The 19,971-nt window shown below is 29.5% G+C and overlaps 1 protein-coding gene across 2 annotated transcripts; it reads left to right on the plus strand.

The window, feature by feature from the left end:
- Positions 1-2,845: 2,845 nt before the first annotated feature.
- LOC111633809 (leucine-rich repeat-containing protein 45-like) lies at positions 2,846-17,860 on the plus strand. 2 transcript variants are annotated; one of them, XM_023378446.1, is made up of 10 exons: positions 2,846-3,163; positions 5,809-5,948; positions 6,028-6,089; positions 6,201-6,271; positions 9,167-9,254; positions 9,551-9,641; positions 9,716-9,850; positions 11,225-11,343; positions 14,325-14,371; positions 17,770-17,860. In XM_023378446.1, the coding sequence occupies exons 1-10, from the start codon at positions 3,078-3,080 to the stop codon at positions 17,777-17,779; spliced, it is 849 nt and encodes a 282-aa protein (XP_023234214.1). In that variant the 5' UTR covers positions 2,846-3,077; the 3' UTR covers positions 17,780-17,860. The 2 variants fall into 2 exon arrangements, with proteins under 2 accessions (XP_023234214.1, XP_023234213.1); XM_023378445.1 differs by lacking the exon at positions 17,770-17,860 and adding an exon at positions 14,103-14,203 and having other exon boundaries at positions 14,325-15,885.
- Positions 17,861-19,971: the final 2,111 nt, after the last annotated feature.

Below are 19,971 nucleotides of genomic sequence, written 5' to 3' on the forward strand. Positions count from 1 at the left end.
CCCCCCGCCTCTAGAGATTTCTCTCCCCCGCCTCTCTCTCCTTTCTTTAACATTCTCTTCTTTCTCTTCAACTTTCTTTCTCTGTGTCTTTTCTCCTGGTCGGTGTCGGGCAGTGGGTCAGATGGGCAGTATGCTAACAAGGCAGGGGGTACTCCTCCCCGTTGTGTCTCCACCTTGTCGTGGTGGGGAGGCTTGGTGATCTGTGCTGCAGGTGATCTCGATGAGATTTCCCGTCAGAGTGTTGCAGCCGGGTCCAACTAAGAGAGACACACACCAATGCCGAGCAGGAAGGCAGAGGTAGCTTTCTGCCTTATCTTTGAGTACGTCCCGTCAAAAAAGTCACGTGGCTGATGACAACCACTCTTTTATAGATGTTTAGTCTTTGGTCCTCGGAGTCCTTCCAGAATATTCTAAATATCAATGTGTAAACAAGCATCAAGCTTTGACTCGAAGCATCTTCTAGACATCCTTGACACTTTCTAAGCTTTTTAATCCAGCCTATCCTGGTGTTTTGATATACAGATGCTGAGTATAGGAAAATACTGCATATAACAAATACATTAGTTAATTTGCATAAGTAAACAGAACAGAATTTACAAGAACCACACCCTTGTACACAGTTTTTATTCAGATAGATTCAGCTATAAAATTCAAGTTGGAAGAGTTTTATTATTAATGTATTTGTTGCAGTTTGTTATTTAAAAAAATATATTCATTGAAACAAATAAAGGCAAATCGATTTATTGACACAAAGAAAAAAGAAAGATCTCACTAGCAATCGCACGGGCTCAAGGATATCGGCACGTTTCATGGTAACGCAATGACATCACTGCTAATCAGCATTACACCTTTGTGAAATAGTCCATGTTTTACTTATGAAAATCATATTAATTTCTATTGTACCCAATTTAATGTTTCATGGATAGGAAACTGTAAAAAGATTTATTCCAATTTGTATTTCATTATAAATGGCAACTTTGTAATGTTGGTGCCAAGATCTTTTATCCAGGCACATTACGAGACTGGCTAGGGTAAGGAAGGATGCATTCAATATATTGAGTACAGACCTCCCTTGAAAAATTTCTAAGGTTGCTGATTCAAACATGAGCAGCAATATACCATATTTGCCCCTTTGTTTTCCCGTACCATATACAAAACCTCTTATGACAACCCATATAGGCTGTCATAAAAGGTTTTGTATTACAAGAAATCTACTGAATGCCAGATAGATTTTCAGTAGCAATTTTGTACATTGTCCATCTGTTGAAAGTCTGGCCCATAGTTTAATCTACCTTGTAAAACAAAGTAAATAAAAAAAATATTAACACTATTTCTGAGTTCAAATATGAACTTGTGTAATGTTTGAAGTAAATCCGGAGAGACTTCATTAATTAAATTTCAAATGTGGAGTTTAGAGAAAGTTTCTATAGTTACTATAATATATATATGTTACCGCTATAGCTCGAAATCCGTTAATGTGCACATTACCTAGCTAATCTGCAGATTAACTAGGGTGATCCGTTAAAGCTGCGAAAATTATTCCATTTCTCAAATTACCTACTAGGCACTCAGTAAAGTGGAAATAAGATCTTTGCTGGAACAACAGCAACGTTTCTGTATGCTTAAATTAACATAATGTTATTTATTTAATTTTCAATATCTAAAGAATCAAGTTAATGAAACATGAATTAAATGTTTTCTTATGGCAACGGTTTCAATCTCAGTGTCGTGGCACACTAGGATGCTGCTACAACACTTGAAGAGTAATGCAAAATATAGTAGCGCTATGACATTTTTATGTGTATTACTAAAAATATGAAAAGCCCAATAATCCTACATTAATAAAAAAAGTAGAGGTGCCACGAGAAACAAATGATCAAGTTAGGGGTGCCACTACTAATTAAAAATACTATCTATGGTACAGAGATGTAGTCATTAATTGTAACGTACTGTACCAGAAGCTAACAGACCCCCAAGTTTGAATCGCAACTGCTTACGGAGATACCATCGTCTGTGGAGTTTTGTATGGACAACGCGCAATTTTGTGGTGCAATATCTTCAAAACGCACGGAAAATGAGCTAGATATTCGTAAACTGCGCAAAATATGGTGCAAGAAATAATCTGTTTTTAGGCCAAAGTACATAGTCTAAAGTTCAACGGAGCCTATGTATTCACAAAGTACAAGGGCTTCGTCTTTGCTTTAAAAATGTACCGGGCATCCGCCTTTGGCACGACTACAGCGATGCTATGGTATCAATATACATACCCTACTAGATTGGTTTGAATTTGTTTATTACAGAAGTACCTGATCTTCACTGTAGTCTAGCTTCCTAGACCTAGAATAGAGAAATGTAGTCCAACCTGAATTATTGATTAAATGAAAAGTTTAAAGATTTCCGCCAGAATTCAAACCTTTCAAACCAGGATTCAAAGCGAAAATAATTTATTTTTTCTTAAACTTTTTCCGCCCTTTGGGCACTAAGAGGGCTTCTTTTAGCATGCCTATTATGGATTCGGCCAGGCCTACAATGGGGCAACCGGATGGTAAGGGACGAGGCCCGACATATTCAGACGGACCAACCCCAAAAATTTTTTGGGGATTTCTCGACCCGTTCGGATTCGATCCTGTGTTACCCAGAGCGCTTTGATCGCTCGGCCATCCAACCAAAAAAGGTTCCGAAAATATAAATTTTTATAAATTAATATCATAAATAAATTTTTGTGAATTACATTATACGTTTTGTTATTATTTGATAATTTTAATATATTTCAAATAAACTTATTCCAATTATTTAGAGTGTAGATTTTGTGCAGATGGCAGCACGATATTCGTTGCCATGTGCTTCGTAAGTAAACAAACAATGATCACGGGGATGAAAGGGTATTTATGATTTCTGACACTTAACTTATATTGAAATATAATGTTTAATGGCACAAGAAAAAAAAAAAACTATATTAAATTATTACATACAGAAAGAATATGACATTAAAATATTTTACAAACAGATCATCTGCAAGTAATTAGTTTGTAGTCTATTCTTAAGTATAAGATTATAAAAGATTGTTTTACTACAAAATGGACGATTTTAAAGAGTTATTTAAACAGTTATGTCAAAAACATAAAGTTCTTCGACAAGATTTTGTTCTAGATTACTTGAAATGGTAAGTTTATTTATGTTTATACATTCTGTATTGTAGAGTAATTCTTATTTTTTGAAATTTGAAAATATCAATATTTAAAAAGGACTGAATAAAGCAGTGTTTTATTACTGTTGCACTTTAATTTAAATCTTTGAATCCTGTATCATGTGATAGTTGGGTACTGAGGTTAAATTCCAGTTATGTGGACTGTCATGGCGGCTCATCTCTGATTCCAGCAAAAAAAAGGAAGGAAACAGTGGGGATGCACGTTCTAACCTAACCTAACCTATTCTAATAAATTACCATAATTATTACCAATTAAATTATTAGAATAGGTTAGGTTAGGTTAGAACGGGCGTCCCCACTGTTTTCTTTTGTTTGCTGGAGCCACCACAACAGTCCACGTAACTGGAATTTAACCATTACCAAAGTAAAAATATAATTTCTTCATTTTTAAATGATAGCATGTCTGAAGTAATTTTTGAACAGTTTCAAATGACTAGATGATGAGACATGATATCACTTGATATCAACTGATGAAATGATTATAAGTGATATCAAGTCATGTCATTTTTAATCTGTTCAAAATTCAGACTTGATATCACTTCATATCATTTGTATATGATTTCATTCTAATTTTAAATGAGATAATAATGCTAAATGGTTTTATAGAAGTCAAATGGGAGCATCCATTAATTAAGTGTACAGTTTAAGGGAGGAAGGAGTGTTGTGAAAAGTACTGTACATCAATGTACACAACATTGAAGGAAGTGGCCAAAGATGGCTCAAAAAGTGTACGTGCGGTTAATGGATGTCTACTAATTAGCAGTAAAATGTTTTTCAAGCTAATTTCTAAAGCTTGTGAACATGAGATCAAGTGGCATTTGATGTCAATTATGTGATATCATTTGACATTAGTTGATATCAAACATTTGAAAATCAAAACTATAAAAAACTTTTAACAGATGAGACAAGTGTTTCCAATTGATATCAAGCACAACATGACATCAAATGTTGTGTCATATCATTTCTCAACAACTGATATCATGTCATATCATTTGAAATCATGTTTTAACTGTGCATGATTTCAAATGATATTTTTACTAGGGTAGATATGGGAGTTGTAAGTATTGAAATAAAAGTTAAATAATTCAAAAATCTTAATTCTTAAAGCCTTTTTTCAATTGCTGCCCAATATCTTTTAGCCTTTGCAGATTTTATTAGTGAGGGTGTATTATTCTTTTCTATTTGCAAAACATTGAGTTAAATATGCTTTTAAAGGTATTGTGTGATGTCCATAAGGAACAAAATGGGTTATGTATTATAATTAAACATTTAGTATCAGTTAACTGTTGAATTTTTCAGGAATTTTGAACTTTTAAGTATTATAATTAAGTTTAATCTTAACAGAACTTTAATTACAGGACTAATAAGGTTAGCCCTTAGTTAATGTTTACCTGTGAGAAAAATTTCAGCCTAATGTAGACATGTCTAATCAAGAAAAAATAAAATAAAAAAGGATATAGAATTAAGTTCATTGAATTATTTTAATTAATTTAAATTTTCTTTTGGAGAATCATTAATAATAATAATAATAATAATCTAAATTTGTATTTAAAAGTTTAAAATAATTATGTTAATTCAATAAAAAAGGCATTCAGAATATAGTACTTTCTTACATAACATTACATTATAACATAATTTATTAATGATTATTGCGATGAAAAAAATATATATACAAATATAAATCCAAGTTCATTATTTCAAATTTAAGAAATAGGAGACATTTTGGAATAAATATACCAAAATATATTTTCTGATTTTTCTATCTTAACATAATGGGTAGTCAAACCTTGTCATGATAGGAGCAATATATTTCATATAAGAAAATGTGAGAACCACATTCTATACTAGATCAGTATTTATATATAGAGTGTATATATATAATATGAATAGCTGCAATAAGGATCTAGAAGGGCTTCATGTAACTCAATGTAGAAATCGAAGGTTCAATTACTGTTTATTTGTTGACCCATTTTTAAATTTAATTTGCTGCCTCTTTTTTATGTTGAAGCAAAATAAGAATAAATTACAAACAGGATGAAATAGGAATTATTCTTAATTTTTTTTTTATTAAACATATATTAAATAATGTATTTTTCATTAATAAACTTTAAAACTGTATCAATTATTATTATACATTATTAATTTCATTACATTTTAAAGTGTAAGAAAAGGAACTTTTGTACCAACTCTTAAATGGCCTTCTAATTTTGCAACTCCTAAATAGATCAGTTGACTTGTTCAGGTCAATAGTGAATAAGTTTGAAATCTCAGATTTATATAAATCCAGGGCTGTGGAGTCGGAGTCGGAGTCGTGGAGTTTTGGTGTTTTAGCCGGAGTCGGAGTCGGATGATAAGGAAGAGTCAGAGTCGGAGTCAGTAGATTTTTACGCAACTCCACAGCCCTGTATAAATCATTTCTTAATTGATATTATCTTATTACCATCTGTTTAACATGTAATATGGATTCAATAGATCTTTAGTATTGTTTCTAATTAGAATTGGTCAATAACAAAAATATTAAATGCTAAAAATTGTCATATGTTTTTAAATTTTCTTCTTATTATTTTAAAATTTGTATTTTAAATATAAATATTTTACAGTGTTGAGGATGACAGAATATCTCTGGATTTATCATCTTGTAATTTATCCGTATCCATTTGTATAGTTCTTGGTAAAGTATTAGAGCAAAATGCTACTGTAACTGACCTTTATTTTTGTAATTGTATGCTACCATATAAAGGTAAATTTTGTTTGAATTTAATACAAGTGTTAACATAATAATGATAATTAATAACTTCATAAATTATACATGTAATTAGGATTAAAAGCTATTTTGGATGGTCTTTGTATTAATAAAGCAGTAAGATTTCTAAATCTTAAGGTATGTTAGGGTTTTAACTATTATAAATTTCATATACTTTTAGTATTTTAGACTTAATACTAATATTTTTAATCTTAGTTCCTTATTTTAAATCTGTTACTTTGATTACAGGGTAACAATTTACGAGGAAAAAGTGCTGACGATATTGGTAAATTATTAAGAGACAACAATGTATTATATCGGTAAATAATTATATCAGATTATTATTTATTTATTTAGCATTCTAGATACAAAACTCTCAACGCGAGGATACAATTATCAGAGAGTTACAATATAATTATAATAAAGTACTAATTACAAAACCAAAATAGCAATAATACAAACATAAAAATGAAATATATTGTTACATAATTAAACAATAAAAATATATTAATAACTGTAAATTATTTAGCATTAACTTAGAGAGAGATAATACTAATAAATTTTTGCATATTGTTGAATATGGTATTTATTACTGTTATGATTTGTCTATCCAGTTGGTTTTCTCATACATAGGTCAGTACGGGTCGGGTGGGAAACTCTTGTCATGCATGCCAAAAATGGAATGCCAATAATTTTTTACCAGCACGCAACCCAGAGTTTATCTTAAAAAATAAATATCCAACATCTTTACTGAGCAGTATATTTTAACTTAATAGAAAATAATTTTGTTGAGTAGAGTAATAATAAATAAAAGTATAATAAACAGACAAAAAGTACTTTAGCAACTGTTTTAGCAATAATTAGAAATAAAAAACTAAAACAAATATTTTATTTTGAAGACATCTATCTCTGTGATATACTGACATATAAGTTTTATCCCATTCAATTGTTGTGTTATTTGCTTTCAGCCAGACATCAAGTGATTTCATTACCATCATTTTATGTATTCATGTTTTATAAAGAATTTACCAGGTCTTTAAAGTGTGTGTATAGATTTTTCATTATTTAAACTGATATAAATAATAATATGCTCCCAAAAATCTCAGTTGGCACAAGTGAAAATTTTACTTTAAGATCTGACAGTTTTGGCATGCACACTTGAAATGGTTACTCATCCCTAGTTTAGATCGCAAGCAGCTAAGTAAGCATACCATGACAGAGTCCATTATATGAAACTATTTCATTGGCTTTCTTACTTAGCATAAAGCCACAGCAAACTGCTGCATAAGATTGGACTATTTTCCCGGTGATTATAATTGCTGGAAAATAGCCCGATCTTATATAGTAGTTGGTGTGTCTTTATACTAATGAATCAGTTTTTGAGAGATGTTTATATGTGCTTACTTATCTGCTTGCCATCTAGATAAGTCTATAGATTCCCAAACTAATTTTACAAATTTATCGTGAAGAAAGCAATGTCCCCAATAATTTTCCAAAATGAAAATAATGTAAACAACCAGTCCACTCAAACCAATGACGTAATATCAATCCAAAAAATTTATTTTCTCAAATTAGAAAAAAGGAACAGCAGATCACAATATGCATAACATTTAACAGATGATCTTTTCCATACAGTTGACAAATCTCTCTTATCTAGAAACTTCAGCAAATTGTATCTGTCACTCAACGTTTTATTTAACTAATGCTTATTAGAAGGAAAGAAGTGAATAAAGAACAAATACTCAATGCAAAGAATATTCCTTTCTTTATCACTTCTTTTCTCCTTCCTTTTCTTCCTTTCAAAAATCAATATATTTTATCTGATTATTTGTTTAATACGTGAAAATTATATATATATATTATTGCTTTAGAAATTAAAATGATCACAAAATAAAGACATTGTCTATCTCAATTGTTAATTAGAGAGAAATTTAACTTAGAGTATATTAATGACTAATTTTATCAATTCCCAGATCATAAAAATTTATCAATACAAGTATCTCTTTAACACATGGCATTTATACAACATGGTTTCACTCTACCTCGGTTAAAAAATTGGAGACATCATACAAAATGTCAGAATTTTTAAGTGTAAACACCATTGTTTGATATTTTCTTTATTCAAGCAATCATGCATGTTGTCTCATATTTTCCATGAATTTTAGAATATTGAAATTTACAGTTGTTTTGTGCCTTTTACCTGATTTTCTTTAATGAGAATTGATTGTACAATTTTTCTTCTTTCTTGTCCTATTCTACTTTCTTATAAACCAGGTGTTTGCTGCCTTTGTTGATAGTGCTCTAAATGAACTCAAAAGACTGTTGCTGTGTTTTGTTTTATAGATTAAATTAAAAGTTACTATATAAATAGTTTAAATTTTTAAAGATCTCTTAGGCAAATGAAACAAATGAAAATAACATTTTGAATGAAAAATCTGTAATTTTAATTTGCTTTAACAGGGTAGTCTGTTCAGATATATCCAGACAGACTATCCTGTTGAAAAATTCATGGGGTTTTTGACCTATTTAGATTACATCCTGGGTCTTTCAGACCAGTAGGTTGCCACTTTAACTGCTCAACCATCTGTCATCCATGTGTGAAAGAGATTAGATGAAATAAGACCAGTCACAAATGTAAGGCTTCGTCCCTTTTTAAACAATACAAAAGCTATATTTTGAGAGCTTATTTCTACAGTTTAGACTGAAATCACTTGGTTCTCTTTATCTGGGTTTTCTTGTATGTAACTTACACTTATTTAAGGTCAGGTCGAACATGGTTACACATACACAATGGTGCATAGATGCACAAGGATACCAGTTTTAGTATTTTCTGTAAGTTGAAATAAAGTTAAATTAAATATTTTAACAAGTTTCCTATTATTCTCACTCATTGTATTGTTTCTAATGAGTGAGAATAATTTTACATGCGATACCTTGGTGCAATCTTTAGCAATAGATTTGGCATAGCAGTTTATTAATTTTATTTCATAAAAATAAGTTAAAGTCAAATGATTACTGCATTAAATCAGACTACATTACCACTAATCCAGTAATCATTTGGCTTTAATATAATTATTTTGCTTTTGAGATGTTTATATATAAAAATTTATCATAGGATGTTATAAGGATGCTACATTTTAATATAATTAAAGCTTATATTTAATAATTTTTAAATTAAGTTTTTAATACTAATGTAATATTTTTTACAACTCTAGTTTATCACTAGAATGGAATTCTTTAGGAAAATGTCACGATTCCTTTACATTATTCTGTTCAGGATTAGCTACAAATAAAACATTAAAGGTAAATAATATTGATTTTTAATATTTGACGTTATTAGTGTGCTATTGCTAGTCCAAACTGATCATTATCGAGGGTTATTTGAATTAACGAAAAGTTTAGATTAGTGGAATTATACAGGGTGGTCATAATTAAAGTTTCTTTATTCAGCGCATACTTTATCGTAATAGTAATTGGAGTTTAGAACAGTTTTGATATTTTTAAATTTCAATTATATTTGAGCATATAAATTTAATATTAAATTTTATGTTATGTTAAATTTCAAAAGCACGTCACTGATCAATTTTTATATAAAATAGATCCTGGATTTGAGAAATAATGAGATCAACAATGAAGGTGCAGTGGCACTTGCTAGTGCTCTTTCTAAAAACATTTCATTACAATCTTTAGGTAAAATTTTTCTATTAATTAAAACACTTTATTGCATTTAACATTTTAAATTACTTCTATTTATTTTATTTTAGATGTACGATGGAATCAGATCAATAATCTAGGAGCGGATTCATTGTTAAGTGTACTAAAACAGTACAATAAAACACTTTTAAATTTGGATTTATCTGGTAATCCTGATATGGCAAATAGTATTCTGGAAACGATAGGTAAGCGTATGTGTTTCTATTATAAAATGTTTAAAATCTTTTTATTAAAATAAAGTTTATCATTTAAATTTCAGTTTAAAGAATAAATTAAATATAAAATCTTTGTATAAATATTTTCTTATGTAGGATGTGTTGTTTGATACATGATTTAAATGAATAGTTAATGTTTCTAGCTATTTTAAGTATTCATTTTGGGGTTAATGGCTGATTATAATTGCAATTTTCCGTTAAAAATTTGTTCTATTCTATGTTGTTATTCATATACTTGATTAATTAAACAGAATATATTCAATGTCTTTTGCTTTTGATGGAAAAGAAAAATTCTGTATCACAAAGTTCATCCAAGTCTTCAATTGTGCAATCAAATAGTGAGGAATTAGATTCCATTTTTGATTATCTGGCATTACAGACATTAAGAAATTTCTGAGGATTCAATCCAGCTTCAGATCTGTGTCTTAAATTAGCAGATAGATATTTATCACAGCTGTTACAAGCAGGGATGGATGGGAAATCAGGACATTTCTAGAATCACTGGTCCTTTTATATTCATACATTTCTCACACTGCTTGAACAAATTTCATCTGCCTATGATTAGAAGGAAGTGTGTATGTTTTCCATAATGAATAATATGTTTTCTACTAATAGCTGTTACTAACTTTAATTCTATAAGGCAAAGCACACGGTTTACTTTCATTTTGACTATCAACATTTGAGGTACTATTAAAATCTATAAATATACAGGACATAGAGATTTTAGGATTTTTCTAAATATCTGTACTTTTACGTTTTGGTTAAATTAAAAATTAATTAATTAAAAAAATTTCTTAAAGCTACATATTTCAAAATTAAATCAAATATTGAATAGTATGCCCAAAGTAGCAAGAAAAAAACTTTTATCACTCATACAAGCAATTATTTATTGATATCAACACAATTCTTGACTGCAATTTTTTGTCAGTGTTCTCAATTTTTTTTAGTAGTGTATTGCCGCTATACATCACACTTTACCTGTTAGCAATAAAGCCATGCCGATCATTTATCTAACTATGTACAGGGGAAAGTTTTTGAATTGAAATAACATAACTTGTGGTCTAAACCAGAAGTTCGTGTACAGTTAATTGGGGCATTCTGCACGTAAGCTTTCCATAAGTGGTCCTGACTTTCTTCTATCTAACTCTGTTCTTGAGATTAAGGAAGGACAGACAACATACAACTATGTTCTAATTTCATGTGAATAAAAGACAGATATTTAATAATTTGAGAATAATTGCTAATTTTACAGTTAATGAAAGAGAAACAAAATTTTTATATTTTATATTAATATATTACTTAAGAATATATTTACATTTAAAGATTACTTTCTTTTTATTTCAGCTGCCGTCCTCACAAACAATTGCACTTTGCAACTGTTAGAAGAAGATGAACTTAGAAGAAAAATGTTAATGATGGATAAATCGAGAACTACCAATATAAATGTTCAGAATGTCAAACAAGTAAATTGAATTATATTGATAAATATAAAATATGTTGTATTTTGATAAATATTCAAAGCTATATCATGTTTCAAAAACGTTTTTTAATGAACTTGTTGAATTATTTTAATAGGTAAGAAGGATTAATGTTTCTGTACCCAAATCAGATTACTATAAAATACTATGATTATCATATTAAATATATGTGGAGATTTTTCAAAGGATTATCTCTGCTTAGATTAATAACTTAAGTCTCATCTTACGTAGTCTGTTTTAAGCAGGAGACAAACAACAATTCATTCAATTTGTTCTTTTTTCCCTGATTAAAACAGACTACAGAAGACAAAACTTAAGTTATTATTCTTAGCAGAGATAATCCTTTGAAAAATTTCGGTATATTTTTAATGAAAAAGTCTGCCATTCTGATTTAGTTGTCTAAATTGTTCTGTGGATTATGATATTATTCTGGTTACAAACACTTTAGCTGGTTAGAAACAAATTATTTCAAATCTTTAAAAATTTAATCATTAATTTAAGAGACTCAACAAAAACTGCTTTGTTAGAATCAATCTAGATACTAGTATATATAAATAATTTCCTAAATCCTACGAAGCATTGTTGCTTGTCACCAAACATAATGCATAAAATATCTAATGTCTGAAGTACAGTAGTACCTCATACTTTGAGCAACCCTAACTATGAATGTTCCATAGTTCAGAACAATGCTAAATTTGAGCCACAGTTTGGACAATCTTTTGACATTCAAATTACATGCACAGTGAAAAAAATGTGTTTGCTGCGTAAACACATCTATTGTTCTTAATTCATATGTCTCTATGTCTTTATTTTCTACAATTTGTTAAATGTTTTTCTACAAAGACTAAGTTTATTAATAGGATGTATTGCACTGATGTTTTGGTTTTTGCAACTAAGGAAAAAACTTATTCAGAGGGACAAACAATCTTTATTTCACCTTGTATTATACTATTATTTTCACTTGTATATAGAGTGTACAGGTATAAGGTGAAAATAAAGATTGTCTGTTCCTCTGAATAAGTTTTTCCTCGGTTGCAAAAGCCAAAACACCAGTGCAATACGTCCTATTAGTAAGCTTAGTCCTCGTACACAAACATTTAACAAATTGTAAAACATCTATTGTTCATTCAAGCCATCTTTTTTTCTTTCTGTGAAAGCATCTTGCATTATTTGTTTATATATATAACTCCTATCAACCATGGCATCCAAGAAGAGTGTGGAATCAACAAAACTTAAGGAGGTTGTAGTATCAACAATTGAGATAAAAAATAAACTCATCACAAAGAATGAAAGTGGTACGTATGTGGCAAATCTAGCAGCCATGTTCAAGATGCTAAAGTTGCAGTGTGCAACCAGTAAATGAAATTTTCAATTTATTACACAATACTTACATGTTTTATTTATTGTTTTCATCTTTTAGTTTATTATTCATGGCATTTATCTTTGTTCTTTTTACCTAAATTACATGTATTCACTGTTTAAGTTTATTAAATGGATATTGTTTAATGTAGAAACACTACTTTAAACTGAATGTATGGAATAACAACAGATTCTACAGAAAATCTGTTGTTCGTTTTTGTTCTACTATTAGAACCTGAGATGGCTTTTGTAAAGGTTGAAAATGTTCGTTTTGCAATAAATATTTATTTTCTTTTAACTGGATTCTAGGTTTTGAAGTGTTCTTCTGTATTGTTTAGGATCTGCGAATGGATTAATTCACTTTCTATTATTTCTAATGGAAAAATTGATTAACTTCAAACGATTCAGAGTTTGAATGGCCTCCTTGAATGAATTAAATTCAAAGTATGAGGCACTTCTGTAATGTTATGTTATTAAAAGCATCAAAAAATCTAAACTAAGCAAGTCTATAAAACATGAGTTTCTACAGAATATAGAAATTGTTACTCTGTATGAAATTTGGTAATTTTGCAAACTTATTCTTTTAAACAATCATAAGAGGAAAAAAGGATATGAAACTATAAACCTTTATTTTTAAAACAACTAAAATATCTGAATGTTTACCATACTCCTGGAGCTTAATATAAGAGTTTATTAATTTAAAATCATGCAAAATAAAAATATAAAAGTTGTGATTGTCTTATTCAAAGAAATGTAGTATTATTTCTTAGAAAAGTGATTCTCAAATTATCTATCCACAATAATTTAATCTAAATCAGAGATGAACTGCAGACATCTATGTCCTCATTCATTTCTAATTCTGTAAATATTACCTTACATAATGGTAGGTTATATGCCAAAATATTTGTCTATATGATAACATAATATAAGAAATGGTGATGTGTCAAAACAATCTTTCTCTGGCTGAACAGTATAGAATTGCATTTTGAAAAAGTGACTAGGCAAGTCTGTGGATTACCCGATGCATGTTCACTGACCATCAGTGGTCAACTTACCACACTTTGAGAACTACTTTCTTAGAATAATTGTTTGATTTAATGGTGAAAATAAAGATTAAAGTGCCGTCTGAAAATTTTTCTGCTATAAATCATAACAGTTTTTAAATCAATTTGCAAATGGAAATTTTCTATAGTTTATTACTATAAAAATACAGTTAGCTGTAATTTCACATACTGAATTTACGTAAAATTTATATTGTGAACTATATAAAATTAATAGATTAGACATTCTTGTTTACATTTGTTAGATAGCTGCATGCTAAGATATCATTCCTAATGCCATGAGAAACTATTTGAATCTTACACAAGCTCTATGATTTAATGTAGGTTGTTAGTGTTTGTGCATCCTTCACTCATGTTGGTCAACCCCGCTGCATATCAGCCCTTTCTATAATGATTGAAATTATGACTGACCATCTTATTTTACAGTAATCATTATTTATCAATTCTTGTTTATATTTATTATTATGTATTTTTAATATTTTTATTTTTCTGGTTAAATGTATGCTATTGATAAAGGTATTTAATCTTGAAATCTTAACATTTCAGCATGTTACATATCTATCTTCAAGCTTAGAAAAAGATTTTCAGTGGAAGTAAGTAAAGTTGAAATATTATGTATATCTTCTTATTCCATAAGTTATATGTGTAATGTTTGCTTTTGTCTAATGAACCTTGGCCAAGCAGAAAAATAGAACAGAAATAGCAGAATGAGTTTTAATAGATTTATAAAATGATATAGACACGTGTCCTAATATGTAACTAACTGATACATTCTGGTTTGATATGCTTCAAGTCAGTCTTATATGTTTTGCTTCAGCTTATAATCCATTGCAAATCTTTTCCTTTTAAGAGCCTTTTTGAGTGGTTTGAAGACAAGAAAATTAGCTAGTGACTAATCATGGCTACATGAAGGTTGATGCATTGTTTTCCAGCAAAAGCAAAATACACTTTTGTATTTGCTGTGTGTGAATGTGCATTATTGTGAAAGTGGATCACATCTTCAATTAGCAATCCTGGATACTCATTCCTTATGTATCCTTATTGCATGATATTGCTTCATCGGGGTTCTGGTGAATCAATTTAATTTATTTAATAATGACATAAAGTTTATCAAGAATTTTCTTGATAGTGTGGCGAATGCCGCCTTTCACATCTGTACCCTTAACGGTTGTAAAATACAAGCAATTACCCCCGGGTGCATGAGTCATCACTTCCTGGAATAAATTCAAACTCACCCCACAAAGACCGTCGACCACCAGTTGTCTTTGTTAGCCGTGTCGTCGAGACGTGCTGTACCAAGTATGCGAGAAGGACAATAAAAGTTTAGTTTTTGTTACGATCTCGTCTCGTTCATTTCTTCCACTCGCAGCGACGAAAGATAAAAGCAACCACAACCCAAAAACCACAATAGTAATAATTTAAAAAAATAATAAAAGCCAATAAAACTAGACAAATAATTATCATACATATCTTTCAATGTAACAAAATAATCCAAAAAATCCTTAATGAAGGTAATTATGAGAAACTCCCAGGGGACCTATTAACTAAAATATAAAAATATATGAAGAAAATTATAAATAAATTGAAAAAGGAAATATTAATTATGGATGAGGATACTAAATAAATACTAAAAGATGCTGATAGAATGCCAAAATTTAGCTTCAGAGTGAAAACTTACAAAAACCTGATAAAATATAGACTGTTAATAGATATAAAGTTTTACTTAACATATAATCTAGAATTATTTATAAAACAAAATTAAAGATAATAAATAATTCACAGTTTAGTATTAGTAGCACAGTTGGCCTTATTAAAAAAATTACAACTAATAAATATTCATAACAATGTTACAGTAGAATTGCTTCCATTAGATATAAAAAACACGTATCCCTCAATAACACATAATAAAATTATGGATACCCTTCAGCTAAAACACTGTGCAGGTTGGCTAATGCAGTTAATTAATTTAGTATTAAGTAGTAATTACTTTGAGTTGGGTAGGGAATATTTTAAACAGAGAGAATCTACACATGGAGTTGCATAGGATCAAAACTGGCAGAGATCTATATGATTGATATAGAGAAATAGTGGATAAACAAGAAATACAGTCGACCCCCCTATAAGATAGAGATACGTTCCATTCTTTAGGAATCCGATTTCTTACAAATCCTTCCAATCACAACCCGACACGTATCAAGTTTACGGACTACGGCTGTTTGAAAGATTTTCTTCCATCAAATTAATCGATTCTAGACTAATCCGACTTAACATTTCCNATTTGAAATAATAATTTTAAATGAATAATGTAAATAGATGTTTAAAGTTTAATTTGTATTCATCTTTATAAATTATAATTAAACAGAATTTAATTCTAAGTATGTTTTAAAGAATTGAAAAATAGACTGAAAGAATTTTATTATAAACAAATGCTATTAAATATTTTTAATTCTAGTACAATTAATAATTAAACTCATTCTATATTTGAACAATAATTTAATATTAGAGAGATTGTGGCCGACGTTTTCATCACAAAAATGTGTACGTCGGACATTTAGCGCCGCCTTCCTGTAAGCCTAGAAGTTTGACAATGGCGTTTGATACGTCGAGCATGATTCCACTGACATTCCAAATGCCATTGCCAAACTTCTAGGCTTACAGGAAGGCGGCACTAAACATCCGACGTACACGTTTTTGCGATGAAAACGTCGGCCGCAACCTCTCTATTATAAGAAATAGAGAAGATAATAATCAATAATGTAAACTAGTGTAAACTAAATGAAGTTCACATGGAGTAGATAATGAAAGAATACATTTCTAATGTTTTCAAATGTCCACCCATCTTTAGGAGAACAGAAAACATGCACAGAAATTAAAATCTCTATAGAAACAGAATAGCTTGTTTACTTCTGCCTCATTATACATTATATTTAGTTTATATTACTTTTTTATGTTGTTTACATGTTTTCCTGAAGTTGAGTGATAATCTGAAGACATTGGTACACTAGATATTTGCTAATCTGGTATTTATGTGCACAGAAGAGTGCCATATTATCTGCATTAATCCTGTGTAATGGCAACAAATGACTCAACCTGTTGCCCTTTAGTACTGACTTCTTTTGCAGGAATGTTGGGAAATCTTGGCATAATGGCACGCAATACTTTACATAAAACTGAAATCCGAGTAGTAAGATGTGGACACGACCAACATCCTCATGGAAATATAAGTGCATAGGTGAAGGGAACTTTACTGGATAATTGAGAAGCAAAATTAATAAGGGTCAGATTAGCAAGAATATACCATATATGTTTTTATTTCTTGATCTACTCCACATTAAAAACTTAATAAATTATGTTTTAATACATTTCAAATTTATTACTAATGAAATTATAATCATAAATGTAAATTAATTTTTTTAAATTGAATATTAAATAAATAATTTATTATTTTAAAATATTCATTTACTTCTTAAGGTCTTTCTCACATTATCACAGACAGTCACTGCAACATATTGCATTTTATTATTTAGTTGTGATTTCTGGTATTTTCTTCATGCACTTTGCACATATTTAATCATATCTGTCCTATGTAATAAACGATTATTCTTCCATTCTTTCTGCTTCTACTTCTCCAAATTTATGTTAATAATGATTATTTTCAAATAAAGTTTTGAATTTAAGGTTTATTGCTAAAGTTTTAAATTTAGTATTTAAATTATTTTATCAATATTATATATATGCTAAATAAATTTATAAACTTCACTTCACTTTACTTCACAATGGTATGTATGTACTGTATATACATATGTGTGTTATACTTATGTATTATTATGTAAATTTTTTATATTTTATATAACCAAATGGTTAATGGGAATTTGTTGATACAAGTTATATGGATTTACAATTATGGATTATGTATATTTAGATTACTTTCTTTTTAGAAATGTTATCTACTTTATAAAACAGTTTATAAAATAAGCCCTTTACCTTTTAGATGCTTGTAATTTAGTGATTGTAATGGCCGAAGAGGGACAGCTTGTCAGCTCGAAATGCATACTGTGGTTAATTAATTTTCATCAGTCTGAGTGAGTTCTCTATAGTGTGTAATAAGTTCTAAAAAGAGCTATTTACAGTGCTCAGAAAATTAATTAATAATAATAAGACAAAAAGAATAACATTAATTCAAAATTTATTAAGAATAAACACTGACACACCCAGGAGTTGGGTCAAGGAGTCCTGGCACCCCAAAAGTAAAAGGAAAAGAAACACTAGTAGATTTTCCAAAATATTTTCCTTATTAAAATTAATTTTTTTATTTATATTGTATTGTGTGTTCTATTCATATATTACTTATGAATTAGCAATCACATAAGGTTGAAATTTTATTGAGTTCCATTCAAACTTTTTTTTATCTGTTCAAATTGACTGCCAAAGATTAAATCTTGAGTGTGCTACTGAGAACAAATATTTTTAGCCATCTTCAACATCATCATCATTTAATGGTCCTTTGAAGATGGTTATTACATTTGTCACTATCAAAAATATTCTGGAATCTGATAATGGCCATGAAAATATTTCGTTTTTAATAAATTTTGCTGAATTTTAACATTTTATGCATCATAATTTTTATATTTATCCAGTCCTCTGTATGCTAATACTATTTACCTATCAAAAGCTGCATGCAAGCTATGGACGGCCAGATGGCTGAGTGGTCAAGGTGGCACCTACTGCTCTGGGGGACCCAGGATTGAATCCGGACGGGTCAAGGAATCCCCAGGAGTTTTTCAGGGGTTGTCCTTTCGGATGTGTCGGGTCCCGTCCCTCACCACCTGGTCATTCCATTGTGGGACTGGCATGCAAGCCACAATATGTATTCTATTATATCAAGTTAAGTTATCAGAATAGACACACATATCCAAAACTTAAGGATGAACACAATTGCTAGCATCATAACTAGAAAAGTCTTGGTAACAAGCCCACCATGACATTACAAAGTCTTTTTCCACTCATGTCCGACTGCTGTATGTATCTTTTTTCACCAAAGACTTGTTTTTATTGTTTTGATTTGTAAAATCCTATGAGTTGTTATGTATTACTCTGTGTTAAATGCTGAGTAATACAGTTCTTGCAGTATTTGTCTGCCATTATCTACAGTTATCTCTATTCATGTACAAATGTTGTCAGTCCTTTAGGTTTTGGACGTGTATGTATATTTGTCAGAAAGATATAATCAGTATATCTTCTATATTAATTTAAATTTATATTTTGGATGATTCTGACTTTCATTATGTCATTAAATTTGGCTTGTAAATCAGTTTTATTTTATTCCAAAGTAATTATTTATAGAAAAAATTTGTTTTTCTTCTCCGTAGCGTGGCGCTACGGACAGCGGGAAAGTAGTTCGGCTGCCCGATGACGTTTGAGGTGTTTATAGGGAACTTTTACTATTTTTTACGGATACTGGTAGCAATTTTTTCGTAGTTTTATAGGAATTGTAATTATAGGGACCGTAATTATACGGGGGTCGACTGTACTTGGCTTATTAACATTATGTTGATGAAAGTTTACATTAAATATAAATATTAAAAATATAGCAGAAAAATAGCAATGTTGTACATAAATTTTTTTGCAGTTGTAACTATTTTCATTTAGGAGAAACGGAAAGTAAACAAAAAATAAGATTTAAAGAGCATGTAAATGCGATAAAACATAATTTACGTAATTCAGCAGTAACTAAACATTGTATAAACTATAACTGTGAAATCGAAAAGATTCATTAAGTATATTTAAAGGAATCCAATAAGATATAAATTATGTGAACAGTTAGGAATTGTTGAGATTAAATGATAATACTGGTGTACAATTGGAATATACATGGCAACAATGCCTGAATAATTGTTAAAAAATGTAAATAAGATATTGTGGAAATATTTGTAAGAAAACAGGAAAAAGGATAAAAAGATGTGAAAAGTCTCGGTGTGTAATAAATGTAATTAGAGAATAACAGATCAATTCCAACCAAAAAGACTGTACAGTACTGTACAAATAATGGAAAAGTCTGACCAAGTAGATAGTAATTGATATTATTTATAAAAGTGTATTTAATTGGTTTAAAATTTATTTTAATGCATTATAGTGACATTAGTGGGTTTGTTTTAAAAATAATCTCTGTAATGTAAACAACTATATAGCTGTA

This window comes from Centruroides sculpturatus, unplaced genomic scaffold, assembly GCF_000671375.1.
Source record: "Centruroides sculpturatus isolate CEXI.00-Female unplaced genomic scaffold, Cexi_2.0 scaffold723, whole genome shotgun sequence".
NCBI classification, from domain to species: Eukaryota; Metazoa; Arthropoda; class Arachnida; order Scorpiones; family Buthidae; genus Centruroides; species Centruroides sculpturatus.